The sequence below is a fragment of the Rhinopithecus roxellana genome, chromosome 3 (assembly GCF_007565055.1).
Source record: "Rhinopithecus roxellana isolate Shanxi Qingling chromosome 3, ASM756505v1, whole genome shotgun sequence".
Taxonomy (NCBI): domain Eukaryota; kingdom Metazoa; phylum Chordata; class Mammalia; order Primates; family Cercopithecidae; genus Rhinopithecus; species Rhinopithecus roxellana.
The window spans coordinates 114,749,415-114,767,663 of record NC_044551.1 but is presented as its reverse complement, the minus strand read 5'-3'; the positions used below and the strand labels follow the sequence as shown (position 1 = coordinate 114,767,663).

Genomic DNA, 18,249 nt, shown 5'->3' with positions numbered 1-18,249 from the left:
AGGAGTTGAAAATGTTGATACAAAAACCTGCACACATGTATACAGGAGCTTTATTCATAATTGCTAAAACTGGAAAGCAACCAAGACATTTTTCAGTAGGTGAATGGATAAATTGTAGTGCTTCTGACAACAGAATATTATACCACGCCAAATTGAAATGAGCTATCAAACCGTGAACAGACAGGGAAGAATCTTCAATGCATATACTAAGTGAAAAAAGCCAATCTGAAAAGTCTATGCACTGTATTATTTCAATAATATGACATTCTGGAAAAGGTAAAACTATGGAGAAAACAAAAAGATCAACGGTTGCCAGAGGTTGGGGTGGGGGAGGAGGAAGAAGAGATAAACAGGCAGAGCACAGAGGATTTTTAGGGCAACGAAATTATTCTGTAACATACCACAGTGGTAGATATGTGTCATTACGTGTTTGTCTGAGCCCACAGAATGCACAATGCTAAGAAGGAACTCTAATGTAAAATATGGACTCAGGATGATAATGATGTGTCAATGTAGGTTCATCAGTTTAACTAATTTACCACTCTGGAGGAGGATATTGACAATGAGGGAGGCTGTGCCTAGGTAGGGTAAGGAGGCATATAGGAAATCTCTGTACCTTCCCCTCAATTATGCTGTGAACCTTAAACTGCTCTAAAAAGTAGTTTCTTTAAAAAACTTTTTTAAAAAGTACCTTATTTAGTCACGATCAATTGTTTAAGAAGTATGAAGGAGGCCGGGCGCGGTGGCTCAAGCCTGTAATCCCAGCACTTTGGGAGGCCGAGACGGGCGGATCACGAGGTCAGGAGATCGAGACCATCCTGGCTAACACGGTGAAACCCCGTCTCTACTAAAAATACAAAAACTAGCCGGGCGAGGTGGCGGGCGCCTGTAGTCCCAGCTACTCGGGAGGCTGAGGCAGGAGAATGGCGTAAACCCGGGAGGCGGAGCTTGCAGTGAGCTGAGATCTGGCCATTGCACTCCAGTCCGGGCGACAGAGCGAGACTCCGCCTCAAAAAAAAAAAAAAAAAAAAAAAAAAAAAGAAGTATGAAGGAGTCTACCACTTACAGCCAAGGAGATAAAGAAATGAACTGGAGCACTGGGGGTAATCCAGATGAGAGGACTTCTAAGAATCACAGTTATACTGGGTGATTTCAGCTCCATTGCAGTGCTCATCTCCCACAGGGCTTGTGAAGGCCATGCTCCCAGAACAGGGAAGAAGCCAAACACATCATTAAAAAATGTAAAAATAGAAAATTAAATAAACCACCGAAACAATATTAATATGGGCTTGGCAGGTCTGTGCCAACAATTGTGCAGTCTTAACTTTGTCCTGTGAGGACAGAAATGTAAACAGACACTTAAGGATATTTTGTATAAAGAAATAAATAGGCAGACACAGACAGACTCACAACAGACAGTGACAGACTTACAGAGCACTTTCAGATTTAGACAGGAACTGGTCTATTGCAGAAGAGCAGGAAGAAGCTGGAGACAGGGGAACAGCCACTTTTAGTTGAAACAGAAAACAGCCACAGATGAAGGAGAGCCAAGCAGAATTTGGGAAAGAAAAAAGAAGAAGAAAAAAAAAAACATAGAGATTAGTAGACACGTGATCTCAGCCTAAATGAACTTGCCAATATTCCTAAAGTGCTTTTAGAGGAGGATAAGTAGGGGAGCATAATTATTGTACAACATGGTTATGCCACACTGTATGTCTAAAGAGCACACTTAAGTTAGTGTTTCATTTGAGTCTTGCAACAACTTGGGATGTTCACAGGACACATTACTACCTTAATTTATCAAGTAAGGGAACTCAGCCTCCTCTTTCCTCCTGTAGCTAATCTCCATGATACGTCTGTGTTGAAGGATCTTTGAAAATATAGTTGAATATATGTGTCCACTTCCTCCGTATAGTCATCTCTGACCATCTCAATGTGATACTCCCTTTCCTTCTTTTAAACAAACAGCACTTTCTGCGTCTGCAATTCATTTAACAATATAAACCTCTGTGGCTTGTTACATGCAACTGCAAGGGAATTGAAATAGCACATTTTCAGATAAATTACAAACCTTTTGGGGAAAGGAGCCATGACTTACTCATTCAGCACAGTTAGGTATTTCACTGACCATTAATTGAGCACTGGTGGCGGAGACTTAAATGTCCAGTATTCTGATCCCAACTCCATTACTAAGTAGCCTTGCAACCTCAGACCTCCCTACAGTTCAATTTCCACATCTACACATAAAGACAATACCAGTACCCTCTGTCAGCAAGTTATGGTGAATAGTAAATGAAGTAAGGCATGCTCATATCATGTATAAATAATGCCTGGCATAACATTTATAAATATCAGCTAGCATCATTTTAATGCAACTTTAAGTTAAATACATGATTAAGTGGTCATTTAGACCTCCAGTTTTTTTCTTCCTTCAACTTGATTTGTCTTGTATTTCATTAGCCTGATGATATGCCTCGGTATCCTGAACTAACAAAGCTCTCTTAGTGCTACCATCTGAAAACTATGTCTATTTTATGAAAATTTCCAATTTCAGTAATTCATATGCCAGTGTGAAAACTTAAGAAAGAAACTCAAAAACTTTCAATGGGTTCTAAGTAATCATTTGAAAATTTAAGTATCTGGGTATCTGCATGTCATGCTTCTCTGAAAATTAAACTTCAAGGCAGTAAGGATCCATTCACTCAAATCCCAGCAGGATTGTCGCATTTTAGTGCACAACGGGTAGCCAAAACCACTCCTTCACTCTTGATCTCCTACAATTAAGCAGTGTTGAATGTTCCTGCGTGGGGCTACAATTACACATGAGATAATATTATAAATTATTACAAATCACCAATATTTGGCATATATATGTTGTTTTATTAGACCTTAATAATTATTTGATTATGATCCTAACAACTTTTACATGCCTATTTAATATTTCTTTCTAAATTCAGATAACAATGGTGGGTTTTTTTTTTTTTTTTTTTTTTTTTTTTTTTGGCGGAGTCTTGCTCTGTCGCCCAGGCTGGAGTGCAGTGGCCGGATCTCAGCTCACTGCAAGCTCCGCCTCCCGGATTTACGCCATTCTCCTGCCTCAGCCTCCCGAGTAGCTGGGACTACAGGCGCCCGCCACCTCGCCCGGCTAGTTTTTGTATTTTTAGTAGAGACGATGTTTCACCGTGTTAGCCAGGATGGTCTCGATCTCCTGACCTCGTGATCCGCCCGTCTCGGCCTCCCAAAGTGCTGGGATTACAGGCTTGAGCCACCGCGCCTGGCGTTTTTTTTTTTTTTTTTTTGGATATAACCCTTAAGGAGTTAAATGACTGAACTTTTGAGTGTGCACCTTATAGATAATATAAACATGTCTGAAATTACTGAGCAAATTCTGGCAAAAAAAAAAAAAAAAAATCACAGCCCTTTCCTTGTGAAAATTTCAGAAGAGGATATAATGCATATGAACACTTGTTTGCATCACAACATGCTTAAAAATGATAAATGTGATTAATGTCACACAATAATGTTAAGATGAAATCTAAGGTATTACTATAAAACAAAACTTCAGATTTTCAGAAGCGATATAATTTGTATAACATGCCTTATCCACAGTTCCCTATTCATGTCAACCTTGCTGAATTAACAGCATAGTTTTCCTGAGACCTCTGGCTGTTTGTATTTTTCGTTGGCTGGAATGACCATGTAAAACCACACCAACGTTAACCTATGTTTTTACATACAGAGATTGTCACTTACATTAGTATTGCAAACCATAATTGTATAAAGCCCTTGGACATCCATTATTCTGTTTTCTACTCACCACAAACCCTTGAGGTTGGTATGGTGAAAAGGAATGTTACACATTTCCCCCAACCCCCACTTCCCAGACAATGTAGAAAACTTTAAATGACCATGACACAGCCTATGCTAGAAGGTCAATCTTTCCATTCTTAAGTTTGGATATGTTTGATACAGGCAGGGCCTTAGCCTGTCAGCCTGGGATAGAGCTGAGGTAGGTCACAGGCCTAGGAAGCAGCACAGATGGCTGTTGTGTTAGCTGTGGTGTGAATGGTGATGTGACAGGCGAGGGATTGGTTGGTGGCTAGCCAACTGCCTGGCAGCAGGTGTTAGGAAACCTCAAAGCTAAGAAGACAGGGCTTATGTAGCCAACAAAGAGAAGAGGTCAGTAGAGACATGGGATCCCAGAACATTGGCTCAAAGTGTTTCGAACACCTGGATAGCTCCCAGACCTTCTTTGAGTTTCTAAGAATCCCAGCTTTCCTTATTACTTCTGTCTCCTTTACTCTCACAGGAACTCTTGGCTACTTAACATGGTCTTATCTACAAATATTAACTTATAAGACCTTACACTTGTTTGCCTTTGCCTTAGAAGAAAGAACTAAATCTACCCACCATAGGGATCCATAAGGGTGTCTTTCTAGGAGGGGAGGTCTTCTTGTCCTCTTCCTCAGACTGAGAGTTCTGTGTCGCAACAGTTGGGGAACAAGTCTCAGAACTGCTTCTAAGCACAGCTTACTTCCATCATTGGAAACAGATGCCATTTGCTTATCCTAGCATGGCAAAACCCTGTCTACAAAGTGTATTTTATGTATTCTGCCCTATACGTCGAGCACAATGCTGAAGATTATTGATATGGCTTGGCTGTGTCCTCTCCCAAATCTCATCTTGAATTGTAGTTCCCATAATCCCCATGTGTGGTGGGAGGGACCCAGTGGAAGGTAATTGAATCCATAGAGGCTGTTACCCCATGCTGCTTTTCTCATGATAATGTGTGAGTTCTCATGAGATCTGATGGTTTTATAAGAGACACTTTCCCCTTTTGCTAGGGACGTCTGCTTGCTCCCACCATGTGAAAAAGCATGTATTTACTTTCCATTCCGCCATGATTGTAAGTTTCCTGAGGCCTCCCCAGCACTGCAGAACTGTGAGTCAATTAAACCTCTTCCCTTTATAAATTACCCAGTGCTGGGTATGTCTTCATTAGCAGTGTGAAATGGATGAATACACTTCTTAAACATAATTTTTATTATTTTTGCAGCAACAATACCAGGAAACACAAATTTACATACTGCTCCACAGTAAAGTCTATTTGAATCTCCCGACTTAAAAAAAAATCTGAGCTAAAGCTGGTTTAAGTACTATAGAAACAACAGGGTGATATGAAGATAAGATGACTCCTTTTATAAACTAACTGCAAAACGTTAGCTTTTTTTATAGTCATCAACACACTCTAATGCTGTACCACTGTGATCTTAACTTTGTTTAAACATCAATCCTTGTGCACACTTTGCTTAAATGAGTCTTGCCATAGCCTATGGCCTACACCAAATAATAAAATGGTTCTGATCTGACTACACAAGATCTGCTGTCAAAAATGTCCTGCCTCCTCACCTGAATATTTTCCCAGTCCAAATACCTCTGCTTGTCGTAGTGGCAAGCTGAGTCCTGGCACATTCTGAAGCCAGCTCTGCCCTGGGTAGGAACCATCAGAAGGCTGCTGGCTGCTGCCAATGTATCTCTCTCTGCAGCATAAACAATAAGTTCCTACACGGGGGTTGTGTTTGTTTGGTCAGGGCTTTATCCATTAGGCTTGGTCATCAGCAGTTGGCTGGTTACAAATGCAGTCCTGAGACCAAATGGCTGGAATCCAATTATCTCAGCTTCCTGTCTGCATAACCACGCCAGGGAGGAACATAGTCATGTTTGCCTGCCTTGTCAGGCTCCTAAGATGCAAAGTATATCATTTGGAGAAAACTAACAAACAACAGATCCTCAGATATTTTGATGGAGAGGCAGCATGGTGTGGAAAGAGGACACATTGGTCCAGAATGCAAAATCTCTGGCGCTAGTCCACATTCCGCCTCTTCCTGGCTCAGTATCTAACTCTTCATTTCTCCAAGCTTCATTTTCTCATGTATCAGAGGGAAATCATAACAGCAACCACAGGATGGTTGAGAGCTTCTAGTGAGATGATGTATTTAAAAGAACTTTGAAAATTATAATAATGATAATGGTGATGGTGATGGTGATGATAATATCAATGATAGCTGACAGTTATTGAGAGCCTATTGTGAGAAGGGCACTGTCCTATTTGTTTGATGTGCACTATCTTATTTAATATTCACAAGTATCTTTTGAAGAACTGATGACAATGGTAATGATGATATTAATAAGGATAGCTAACATTTCTTAAATATTTGCTATATATAAGCCTCCATTCTCAGCATTTTAAGCATATTAACATATGCAGCTTCCCATCATGTAAAATAAGTACTATTATCATCTCTACTTGACATATGAGGAAAATTAGATACAGAAGTTGGGCAATTTGCTCAAGATCATACTGATGGTAAGAGGCCATAAGGATTCAAATGCAGGCATTCTGACTATAGAATAGGAGTTGCCAACTTTTCGAGAGTTGGCAAACTTTTTCTATGAAGGGCTAGATGTAAGTATTTTTAGGCCTTGAAGCCACATGCAGTCTCTGTTGCATACTCCTTTTTGCTTTCCTTTTCTTTTTTTCCTGTTTGATTGTTGTTTGTTTTTATACCCCTTTACAAATGCAAAAAAACATTTTTAGCTCAAGGATCACACAAAAAACACTCATAAGGCTGAACTTGGCCCACAGAGCTGTAGTTTGCTAACTCTTGCTCTAGAAATAATTTCTTTTTTTGAGATGGAGTCTCGCGCTGTTGGCCAGGCTAGAGTGCAGTGGCACAATCTGTGCTCACTGCAACATCCACCTCCCAGATTCAAGTGATTTTCCTGCCTCAGCCTCCCAAGTAGCTGGGATTACAGGCACCCACCACCATGCCCAGCTAATTTTTGTATTTTTAGTAGAGATGGGGTTTTACTATGTTGACGAGGCTGGTCTTGAACTCCTGACCTCAAATGATCTGCTCACCTCAGCATCCCAAACTACTGGGATTACAGGCATGAGACACTGTGGGCCCAGCCTCTAAAAGTAATTTCTATTTTACAGGTAAGAAAACTAAAGATCAAAAGCTTCAGGTATTTAACTAAGGCCATTCAATAAGTGCTGAAATCAGGATCTGAATCCAGTTTTGTTTACTTTCAAAAACTGTGTCAACCTACACTATACTGTCTCCGTGTATGCTGTTAAAATGTAGGATATGGTTACTGAGTTAGGGATACTGTATTTTCTCCAGTCAATTTTCAAATTGAATATACTTTCTCCTCTAGGAACAGACTTGGGGACCAGATAGCAGGCTGAGAGTTAGCCAATCCCATGCCTAGTACAATGCCTGACACACAACAGGCATATAATAAGTAACTCCCTGTTGAGTGAAATAATTCTGATTTCTGATTGAATTCAGTCATTCCTTAATATCTCAGCCATTTGCCCAGACTGTTCTGTATTTTGCACTTGAATCTTGTCTTCCTTGTAGAGGAGGGCAATAATAATATATTCCTTAATCCAATTTCTCGGGAACCTGGAACAATTTATGAGATAATTTCCATAGACTATTTGGAGGAAAGAAAGATGTTATATGTAGAAATATTATTTTTACAATGAGTCATTGTGCTCACAAAAATGGCACTAGAAGACTGTACTTATGACTTCTAAATAAATACATCACTAACCACAGACAGGAAAATAGGGAGAACCTAGTGACTTCATTATAAATCACTTTTGTTTTATCCACCAATACAGTTTCACATTAAAGCAGGGATTTTAATTTTTATTTAACCTTGGGTTTTTACTTCAGGGAATAAATGAACTTCTTAGAAATGTGGCAAAAATTGTGTGCATATGTCCAGATTTTCAGGGAAAAGATCATAGATTTCATTAGGCTCTCAAAAGGATTTATTCTGCCTTAAATGTTAGCACTACAGTAGAATTATTTCAGTGCAGTTTACTTTCGAAGGGAAAAAGGGAAACGTGAAAGTTGCTGGTGTGTGGTGATCAGTACTAGGTTTTCCAGATGTCCTTGTCCGTGTGATGCTTTCTTATACTCTCAAGATACTCACATAGGATCCCACTCATCAGTTTCCCACTGGCATAGGTGTCTGGGTCTGCAAACCCGTCTGGAAGATTAATCACAGTCCAGGCTGGCCACAGTGATCAGCACTCAGAGAACCCAATGGGGTATATGCAGCCACAGAAGGTGGCAATACAGAGTCTCTTCCATTTTATCTGCAGCCCCAAGATCAGGCCCATGGGGACTTCCATAACAAGCCCTGAGTCTATTATTTTGCATTACTAGCACTTAGCACAATTCCTGGCACACAGTGGATGTCTCCTTAAAGTTTGTTTAAATGAAAACAAGCGAAATGTTGAAATTGGTAGCATTTTTTCCTTACATTCCTGAGACGGTTAATAAGGTTGTTTCATTTCTTTTATCTCCTGAGATACTCTATCTATATGGACCCACGTGTCTTTGTCAATTAGAGAATGACTTTTACCTTGTCCTGTTCTTTGCTGGTGGTGCTGGTGATGTTGGTGTTGGTATTGTTGGTTAGTTTTATGTGGAGATAGCTAATTTGGATGCTTCTCTTTTGTATGTAGGGCTGAGAACAGCCATGGAGATTATGGTTGTTGCCCCAGGGAACCACGTCCTGTGGGAAAATGTATTAAACAGATCAGGGTGGGCTCCATTAGGTTTCATAGACAAGGTAGTCAATGAACTTGGCCTTGGTTTTAACTGGTAGGCGATGGAAGAAAAGCATGGTTAGTGGGCTGCAGCAGAGCAGGGAAAAGTTGCACACAACCTGAGAGCTGAAATACGAAGTACTCTGAATTGGACACTGTGTTGTAGGAGTGAATGACATATTGATGAGCAACTGGCATTACTACTTAAAGTTTTGGAGTAGAGTTGCTGAATATAGAAAATTTTAGGAGGGTATAACTTTATTTTTTCTTTCTGTATTTATTGTTGTGTGTGTATGTGTGATTTTAAAAACATCAACCTGATGGTATGTCCAGATGTAGAGGGAAAAGAGGGAGAATATAGCCATGGTTGTCCTCGTATGAAGTGATGAGCAGTGAAAGACCAGATAAGTTGTATCAAAGTAAGAGAGTTTGAAGAATAAATGTAAGAGACTTGGAAGGTACGAAAATAAAAAATGACTTCTCACCTGGAATATTAGACAATCAGTAATAATAATAGTAATATCTTGAATTTGTTGCCCAGTCTTACATATTTTAGAATATGGTATCTTAATGAACCTCACTGGTCTTACTACTTTTTGCCTAGCTTTCTGGTTTTTGTGACTACATATTTCTCACCTATTAACATAATCACCATTGGTGTTTGTTCAGTGGTCATTGAACAAAATTGATTTATGTATCACTCCTCTAACAACACAAAAACACTTGTCAAGTGATTGAATAAAATTTGGTGAGGTAGTCTAGGGCATCTGTTTCATGAGAAAGCTGAGACCCAGAAGGGTAAATGGCTTGCCAGAATTTACCTAGCTAATGAATGTCAAAATGCAAGGTGGAATCAGAATCCATGTCTTTTTTTTTTTTTTTTCCATTATTCAGGCTACCACAGTAAAACCATCTGCTGCAATAGGAAGGTCTGAATAGCAAAGAAATGCCAGGAAATTAGAGAATAAATAGAGAATGCTCTCCACCGAGAAGGCTACTATTAGATGAGACAGAATTCAAGAATGATTTTGGCCTTTTAGTCTTACAACTTCAATGTTTCCAGATGGCTCTGTGCTGAGGAGAGGAGATGCAATAATAAGGGTGACCCTGATAAGAGTACCCTTTCCTAGTTCCTTCCACTGACTCACATCCCTTGACCAACTGCCCACTCTCAAGCTGGCTGGGACAAGAGGTCCCACCAGAAATGGTGCCTCTGCTCAGCCAGCCAAGGTCTTTTCACTTGAAATTACAGAACCCTGACTTGGGTTCTCTTTCACAAAGCCTTAGTAGCTGATGACTCATGATCTTCCCAGCAGCAAGTTCCCAAGGATGATAAAAAGAGATTGCTACAAGGCTTTGGAGAAAGAGTGTGGGGTGGGGTTGGGGGTTGCTGATCTTTATCCTGGCCAAGAATTTCATCATTAAGCAGTGACATATGGGTCCCTATTTGTACCCTATTGACAGGAAGACCATATACTGATGATTGCCATGCTAATTCAGGGGACCAAGGCCAGAATGAAATGACGTAACCCCCTAATGGCATTCAATATGGAGAAAAACTAAATTGAAATTAAATTATCTGATCTCAACCAAGTTTTTAAAAGTACAGATAATGTCTGCCCTTTCATTCAGGACTCCAGACCAATTTAAATGACTATTCATCCAGGCTATTAGGCTACCCTCACATATTATAAAATATCTTCTAATTTCAGAGGGAGTGTCTCTTTGATGTTTGGTGGCATTACTTCTGTCTCTCACCTTCTAGGCAGCCAGAAAAATAGAGCATGGATTCTCAACATAGACAGATCTAGGTTTGTAGCCTGGCTCTGCTCATTATAACTTGTATGACCTTTGGTTAGAAACTTAGTCTAGGTGGGTGGATTACCTGAGGTCAGGAGTTCAAGACCAGCCTGGGCAACATGGTGAAACCCCATCTCTATCAAAACACAAAAAATTAGCCGGGCATGGTGGCACGTGCCTGTAATCCCAGCTACTCAGGAGGCTGAGGCAGAAGATTTGCTAGAATCCAGGAGGCGGAGGTTGCAGTGAGCCAAGATGGCACCACTGCACTCCAGCCTGGACGACAGAGTGAGACTCCTTCTCCAAAAAAAAAAAAAAAAAAAAAAAAAAAAAAAAAAAAAAAAAAAAAGTAGTCTCCTTAAGCCTCATTTTACTTATCCATAAAATGGGCATTATATACAATAATAATAAAAACAATAATAGAAACTACCAATTATCTCCCTGGCAGTGTGTTAATTGCTATTGCTATCATAATTTTATTTAAATTATACAAACCTCATGAGTTAGGTAGTGTTAATACCTCTATTTTTACCAATACAGAAACTGAAGCTCAAAGAAACTAATTAAGGTGTCCAACGAAACAAATTTGGCAAATTGGGAAACAGGGATTCAATCCAGTCAAAACTTTTTATGAGAATTAAATGTTACCAAATATGTAAAGTGTTTAGGTAGTCCTGACTATCTTATATTCTCAATAAAGTTGCATCCTTTTACTGTCTTAGAAGGTAAAATGAGACTCTTGCTTGCGAGACACATTAATTGGAGAGGATTAAGAGACATATTAGGAACGTCATAATAAGACACTGAATGACAAGTACATATCATTTTCCATGCGTGCAGATTATGTTTCTTCTCTGACTCCACAGCCAAATCCCTTACTATCTCCATCTTCTCCTGAATAGCCTTCTTAACCTTTCCCTTCTTAGATTAGACAACTGGCAGAGAAACAATCACTGCCTGCCACTTCCACCACTTCCCTGCTCCTGGTTTCTCAACACCCTTTCCATATGACTCCACATACTGCTTCTGAATTTCAAATGTCATGAAATTCAGAGTAATAATAGTAACAGCTACACTTCAGTGAAAACTTACTGTATGCCAGAGACTGTGTGCCACTATTTATATGCTTTAACCCACTGACACCTCATCACACTGGATGGGGAATGTGCTATCATTATCCCCTTGCAAAGACGAAACTGAGGCTCAAAGAGTTGAGGAACTTGCTTGTGTCACACATTCAGTAACTGGTAGACTCTAAATCTCAACTTATGTCCATCTAATGTCAAAGCCCAAGCTCCTAACCAAAGACAGTTTCTCAATTTACAAATGGTAAAACTTCAGGCAGAAAGGTGCAGAGACATGCCCAGTCACACAGCAAATAAGAAAGGATGCTGCTGAAAAATCTGACATTTTCTGACATCTTTCGTATATGCTTTGTTACACTCTAGCCTGAATAACTCTCACTGGGTCCATTCTACATCTATGGCTCAGTTCATGCTTCATTTGCTCTATGTTGTCTCAATAAATGCCATTATTGGTGAAATGGAGGCCAATGTCCTCTAGGATTACACAATATCAAGTAACCTACAAAACTTCAGTCTGCTTCATCACAGCATTCTATAAATACAAAACTTTAAGCTTAAGTCCTTTTTCAATAGACAGGACCAAAAGAGAAAATAAACTTGCCATAACTCAGGGATATAACGGTATTTTAAAACTCTAATCTTTCTGCCACTTGCAAAAGGTATGATAAACATCTTGATTTTATTCAAAACTGTCACTGAAAGAGTTTTCTCTTATCAGAAGGCTGCAGCTTTTACAGTGGGTAGAGTACTAATGGCAGAGCAGCACTGAGATTTGGGACTGAAGGGGCAAAGCGGACTGGTACAGTGGAGATGCCGTAACAATGAAAAGCTTCACACTCTTCCAAACAAATACATCCAATGAATTCATTTGATAACTTCAGTGCGCAAAAACCTGTGTTGGGCACTAGGAAAGAGAAAGATGAGCAATAAGAATTGGCCACAGTCCTCAAAGAGCTCAAAATCTGGTAGGAGAGATCAAAAAGAACATCAGTAATGAAGCACACTGAAAACGTATCGAAATGTCACAGGAGAAGAACAAATAAAGTGTTTGGGGGTTGGAATAGGTCAAAAACCTCATGCAGTCCTGGAGGCTGGAAAAGACTTCGGGTAGGAGGTGGTATTTGAAATACACCATGTAAGAGGTGCCAGGGGAAGCATGCCCAGTGGAAAGAACAGCAGGAGTAGTAGCTGAATGTGCAAATCCAAAGAGTTGAGCATATTGTTTGCTTTGCAGGAATGAGGGGAATAGTTGGAAGAAAAACTCTGACAGTGGACTTAGAGAAAGTATTGGTAGGCCATGAGGAGTCCTTGAGGGGTTTTGATTGGGGAAATGGCATGCTGAAAGTTACGCTTTAGAGCCTAATTCCCCAGTGCAGATGAAAGATAATGTCAGTTGTAGAAAGGATGATGTCAGTAAGGATAGAGATAAGGAAATGCATGAGAAAGTCTACGATTACATAGCCAGATTGATTTCCACTCATTTCTGATAAAATAATTTTTATCAAGAATCACTTTCTGGCTGGCCAATAATTGGCTTTTCCTTCCAATTAGATGCCATTTGGAACTAGCTAACTTGAAATCAATGAAGACCTACTGCATAAATGCATCTTTGTTTTGCAGATAGCCAAAACTCCACGGAGAAACAAAGAGGCAAAAGGGAATAGTGCACAAGAAGAGAATCCATCCATTTCAAGAATTGTTCTTGCTGCTAACAAGAACAGGCCTCAGGTGGATCAAGTCCCCTTAGATTTGGTGGAACCTGCGCTCCATTTCCAGCCGCAGGTAATTTCTACATCCTTAAAAATTCCAGATTAACTTCTCTGACGTACAGCCTGGTTTTCTAATCCCTATGATGGGAAAATGATACTTACCTTAACAGGGTTAAATGAGGTGTCTCATGTAAAATGCTTTCACCGAGGCTGACATGTAGTAACTGGTAAATGGCACCAAAGCTACTGGGTTATGATCAGCCTTTACTCACTTCTCTGATCCCATCTCCTACCACTTTTTTTCACATTTATTAGGCTGTACTGGCTATGTCAAGCACATTTCTGCCCCAGGGCATTTGTATTTGCCTTTCCCTTTGCCTGACGCAATATTCCCTCAGATGAAATATATGCCTGACTCGTTAGCATTCTTGTCCCCCATCACAGAGCACACCTCCTCCATCTAACCTTGCCTAACTACTTCAGCTGAAACACCCCCTTGCCCATCTCTATTTTTTATTCTTTTTATAGCACATATCAGTATCTAAACTTGTCTTATTCATGTATATATGTCTCCTTGTTTATTTTCTGGTTTCTGACAAGAGAGAGTAGAGACCTTGTCAGGTTTCTTTATTAGTAGGCTTCTGGCCAGAGACCCTGCCTCATAGTTGGTGTTCAGAAAATCTCTTTTTCTCTGAATGCCATAGTGCTATTGAGAGAATTAAACTATAACAAATAGAAACCACCTAGCGCACAGTAAGTGCTAAATCAATACTAGTCTCTTCCCCTTGAATGAATCTAGAGATGCTCCAACATGAAAATAGACAATTTGTAAAGAAATCAAGAAAGAGGGCATTCTCCCAAGGGTAGGTTAGTTTGAAGGTGGGTTCTGCAGGAGCTTTCTGGGGTCTAGTAGCAGGTGCTTCACAAGCAGTGAAGGCTCAGGTCTTCATTCTAGGAAGGAAGTTTCAGGAGACAGTGTGCTTTCTGATTGGAGGAAGAGATTTTGTAACGGGGAGGTGTGATTTTGAGGAAATGATTGTCACCTGGAAAAAACAGTTCACGGCAGTGTTATGAACACCGCCTCAGAAAAGCTAAGGACAGGAGGAAAATAAGCACCAGCACAGAGGATATTCCCCGGTCAAGCGATTGGGCTTTAGGCTCCCAAGAAGATTCCTTCCAGGGCATAGATTACAATAACCAGAGATGGGGGATCCAGACCTACCTATTCCCCATCCTGCTTGAATCTTTCACGTGATGGAATTCCAGGTAAATTTGTGTATGAAGAAAGGATTCTGATGTGAGAACCTAATTCTTGTCCACCTCTGGCATTTTATATGTGAGAAGACAGGTCCCAAGAGGTAAACAAAAGAGCTAAGTCTATTTTACTCTGGACATTGCTCTGTCTCTTGACTGCTGACAAGGTTCATTCCATTGTTCCACACCCAGAAGAGATGGTATCTAGATTTCATTGACACATAACCTGGGCCTAAGGGAGATGAACTCCAGGCTCTTGGATGGCTCATGACACCACCCACCCACCCCCCACCCCCAGTTTTTTTTTTTCTAAAGGCTTCAGCAGGGATGACATGCTTAACCTCAATCCGAGACCTCCAGATATACACTGTCACACTGCCTTAAATGGCTCCTCGTGGTTTGTGCTCTAAGAGTAGCTGGACAGGATCCCCATCCTCTGCTCATGAGGTGACCATGTCATAGAGATCTGTCTTATTGCTGGAGGCCTTGATGGTGACAGACAGGCAGACAGGTAGAATCTGTTAAAATCACATTATCTAGGGGCCTGGGGCTTCTAGCTTTCCTTTGAGAGGAACCTGGTACTGCAGTCAGAAAATTCTCCAGCTTCAAGTGACATGGCTACTGGAGGATGCCCTGGGATCTTGGAGGTTCCCAAGAAGCTCCACAAGACTGAGGCATGGGAGTTGACTTTGGCATTTTATTGCATATTCAAAATTCAATTATTAGTTTTCAGACTCATTTTTTTCCTTGAATATATAATTTATATAAACATGTACAGAATGCACTCATATAAACATATGTATAATTTATCAATAAATAGAATTTATCAATTAAAAAATCTATGTAGGCTCCAATTTTTTCCATAACACATTTCTGGAAACTGCATCAAAAAGTTGATAATCATAAAGCCAAAGACGCTTTCCATGTAAACAAAGTTAGAATCAGGGATTCTAGGACCTTCAAAGCCTTAGCTTCAAATAAATCATAGCTATAACTAACAATCTCACAAACCAAAAACAAAACCATCATTACAATTTGTAATCCTTTGAAGTGATAGAATTGTTTCATGTTCTATGTGGTGGGCACACATTTACTTTATATGTTGATTATACAAGGGATCTCAGTGCATTATAAACTGTGTAAGTGGCCCCTTTGTAATTCTACTTTATTAAAAATGTAAATAAAATTAAGATGTTAGCTAAAATAGCATTAAACCACAATTAACAATCATATACATAGACTATCAGATCAGCAAAATTCTCAAAAGTTATCAGGTTCAATATCTTAGTTGACTCTTTATGTAGTATTCATGCTAGTTGCTCATAGTCTGGTCCATGTTTGATTTTTTTTCATAGGATTTGTATATATATAATTTACAGTGTGGGGATGATTTTGATGGCCCAAGTATTTTCTTCTTCAAATACATTTTTTATAGTGAACAGACATTTGAATCTTATTCCATGTGACTTTGAAGTCATATGAGAAGTTACACTCATTATCATCAAAATTAGCCTGTAGTCCCCTACTTTGTGAATAACAAAATCCCTTTAAATGAGTTTTTGTCATTCATAAATTTGTGTGTTGGGCAACCTGAAATGACCAAATTAGGATGGGCAGATTTGGAAGAATTAATACCCAAAGGATGCTTCTACAATTCCTAGAATATTATTGATTGATTGATTGATTTAGTGAGATGGAGTCTCATTCTATTGCCCAGGCTGGAGTGCAGTGGTGCAATGTCAGCTCAATGCAGCCTCTGCCTCACGGATTTAAGCAATTCGCCTGCCTCAGTCTCCCAAGTAGTTGGGACTACAGGCAGATGCCACCATACTCAGCTAATTTTTGTAGTTTTAGTAGAGATCAAATTTCACCATGTTGGCCAGGCTTGAACTCCTGACCTCAAGTGATTCGCCCACCTGGGCCTCCCAAAGTGCTGGGAACACAGGAAGAATTAATACCCAAGGGGTGCTCTTAGAATATTTTTTTTTTTTTAACAAGACTCTGGGTTTGGCATTTACCTTCCCGTGACCTTTGCCCTGGGGCATTTCTTTCTCTGTTTCTTTATCAACATAGAAACTTACTCTCTTAAGTTGGTTTACCTTCTGGTAAATAAATTCTTAGTCCTTGAGTGCTCAGGCACATCCACAGTAATCCAAAAAGCCCAAAGTAACGATAAATACATGGAATGGCATTTTATGATTTACAGAATGTTTTCACAAAAAAAAATTATCTTACTTATCTCCACAACAGCTTTGTGAAGTAGACAAGAGAGATTCTCTCTGAGGTCTGAGACATTCAGGAATTAGTTCAGTTTGTTTAATAAGTCAGCAATGGACCCAGTGCACGCACTGCCTCTGTGCTGTACTCCTCCCACCAATGTGCTCATGCAGGCAGTGGGTGGGTGTGTGGGCAGCCACAGCAGATTGGTTGGGTCTCATCATCAGGTCCAGAGCCGTGGGGCCCAGAAGCTGGCTGCTCCCTTCTTTATATTAGAAAAGCACCTCAAATGGTGCTTGCCTGCTAATGGTGGTTGCTGAGCCTAGTGATGGCAGGGGAACAATGACTTGAAAAATCAAAGGGTGTTGGTCCAGCCATAGAGTCAGGGTGCAAGTTAGAACTTAAATAAACTTTCTTCATATGTGACAAGAATGGTTCCCAGGTTCAATCTGCTCCATTGATCAGGGAGAATCCCAGTCCACACAAAGAACATTTCAGCATGGAGAGATATTTCTAACGAATTCTGAATAGCATTTCTCTTTCAGAGGCTATTTCACTTCCCTAAAACATGACTTTCTCCCCAACAGAATTAAGCCTTCATAGGACAGAGAGGCTTTTTTCTTTTTTTTTTCCTTTTTGGCATTTGGATGGTTTGGTCAATCTTCTCTTCCTTATTCCAAAGTTTCTTCCTGTCAGTTTCCGTTCCAGAACTAAAGTAAACAACAATGGAAACGATAACTGACACTTCATAAGCAACAAGAAAAAAAGAGAGTATGATAAATAATCCTGAGATGCTATCAAACCACAACCAAGATCAAAGTCAGAATCTCACATGGCTCTGGGTTTGGCATTTGCCTTCCAGGGACTTTTGCTCTGGGGCATTCGCAAGAGCCACTGACTGAGCTTTGAATAAAAGACATCCAGGTTAATCTAAATGAAAAAACTGGAAAGGTCAGGGGTCTAAAAGGCCCAAATGAGGAGGGTCTTTCGTTTGAAACAAAGCCAAAAGGCAGGCAGGCCATGGCTTCTCGAGGTAGCAGACGGCTATAGCAGCATCCTGTTGTCCTAGAAACAGAAAGAAAACTTAAAGATCCTCTAGTCCAAGCTTGAGTGCACAGATGTGGAAAGTGGGGTCCAGAGATGAAAAAACAGTATTCAAGATCTCACAGCTTGTTAGCAGCACAGCCAGGGGCAACTTGGGTCCTCTGGCTTCAAGTCCAGCATTGCCTACGCATCCCCAGTACTGCTGGATCCTGCCCTCCTGCGCCTGGGGGGAGCTGTAGAGAAAAATGAGTCTACCCAGTGTTAACTTCCAACAGTTCTCTTCCTTTGGGAGCAACAAAGCCAGGTTGAAAGGTTTTAAAATGACATCACAAGTTCATGGGAAAGATCCTGAAGCCTAATAAACACCTACGATGTTGCTAGCCCTGCCCAAGGCTCTTTAGAAGATGTCCCGGTCTAGCCCAGCAGGACAGCGAGCATCTCAGGGCAGACACGCCAGCGGCCAGGACACCAGGGGGAAGCTATCTGTCTTCAGTTTCCCTTCGGAGTT

General features: G+C 40.3%; 1 protein-coding gene across 1 annotated transcript in view; it reads right to left on the bottom strand.

Annotated features, from left to right (window-relative positions):
- Positions 1 to 17,245: 17,245 nt before the first annotated feature.
- The window catches only part of HTR4 (5-hydroxytryptamine receptor 4), a 64,067-nt gene continuing 63,063 nt past the window's right edge, over positions 17,246 to 18,249 (bottom strand). Inside the window, exon 5 of the mRNA XM_030927554.1 lies at positions 17,246 to 17,407. Coding sequence (XP_030783414.1) covers positions 17,287 to 17,407 — 121 coding nt within the window. The 3' untranslated portion in view covers positions 17,246 to 17,286. The remainder of the gene's footprint in view (positions 17,408 to 18,249) is intronic.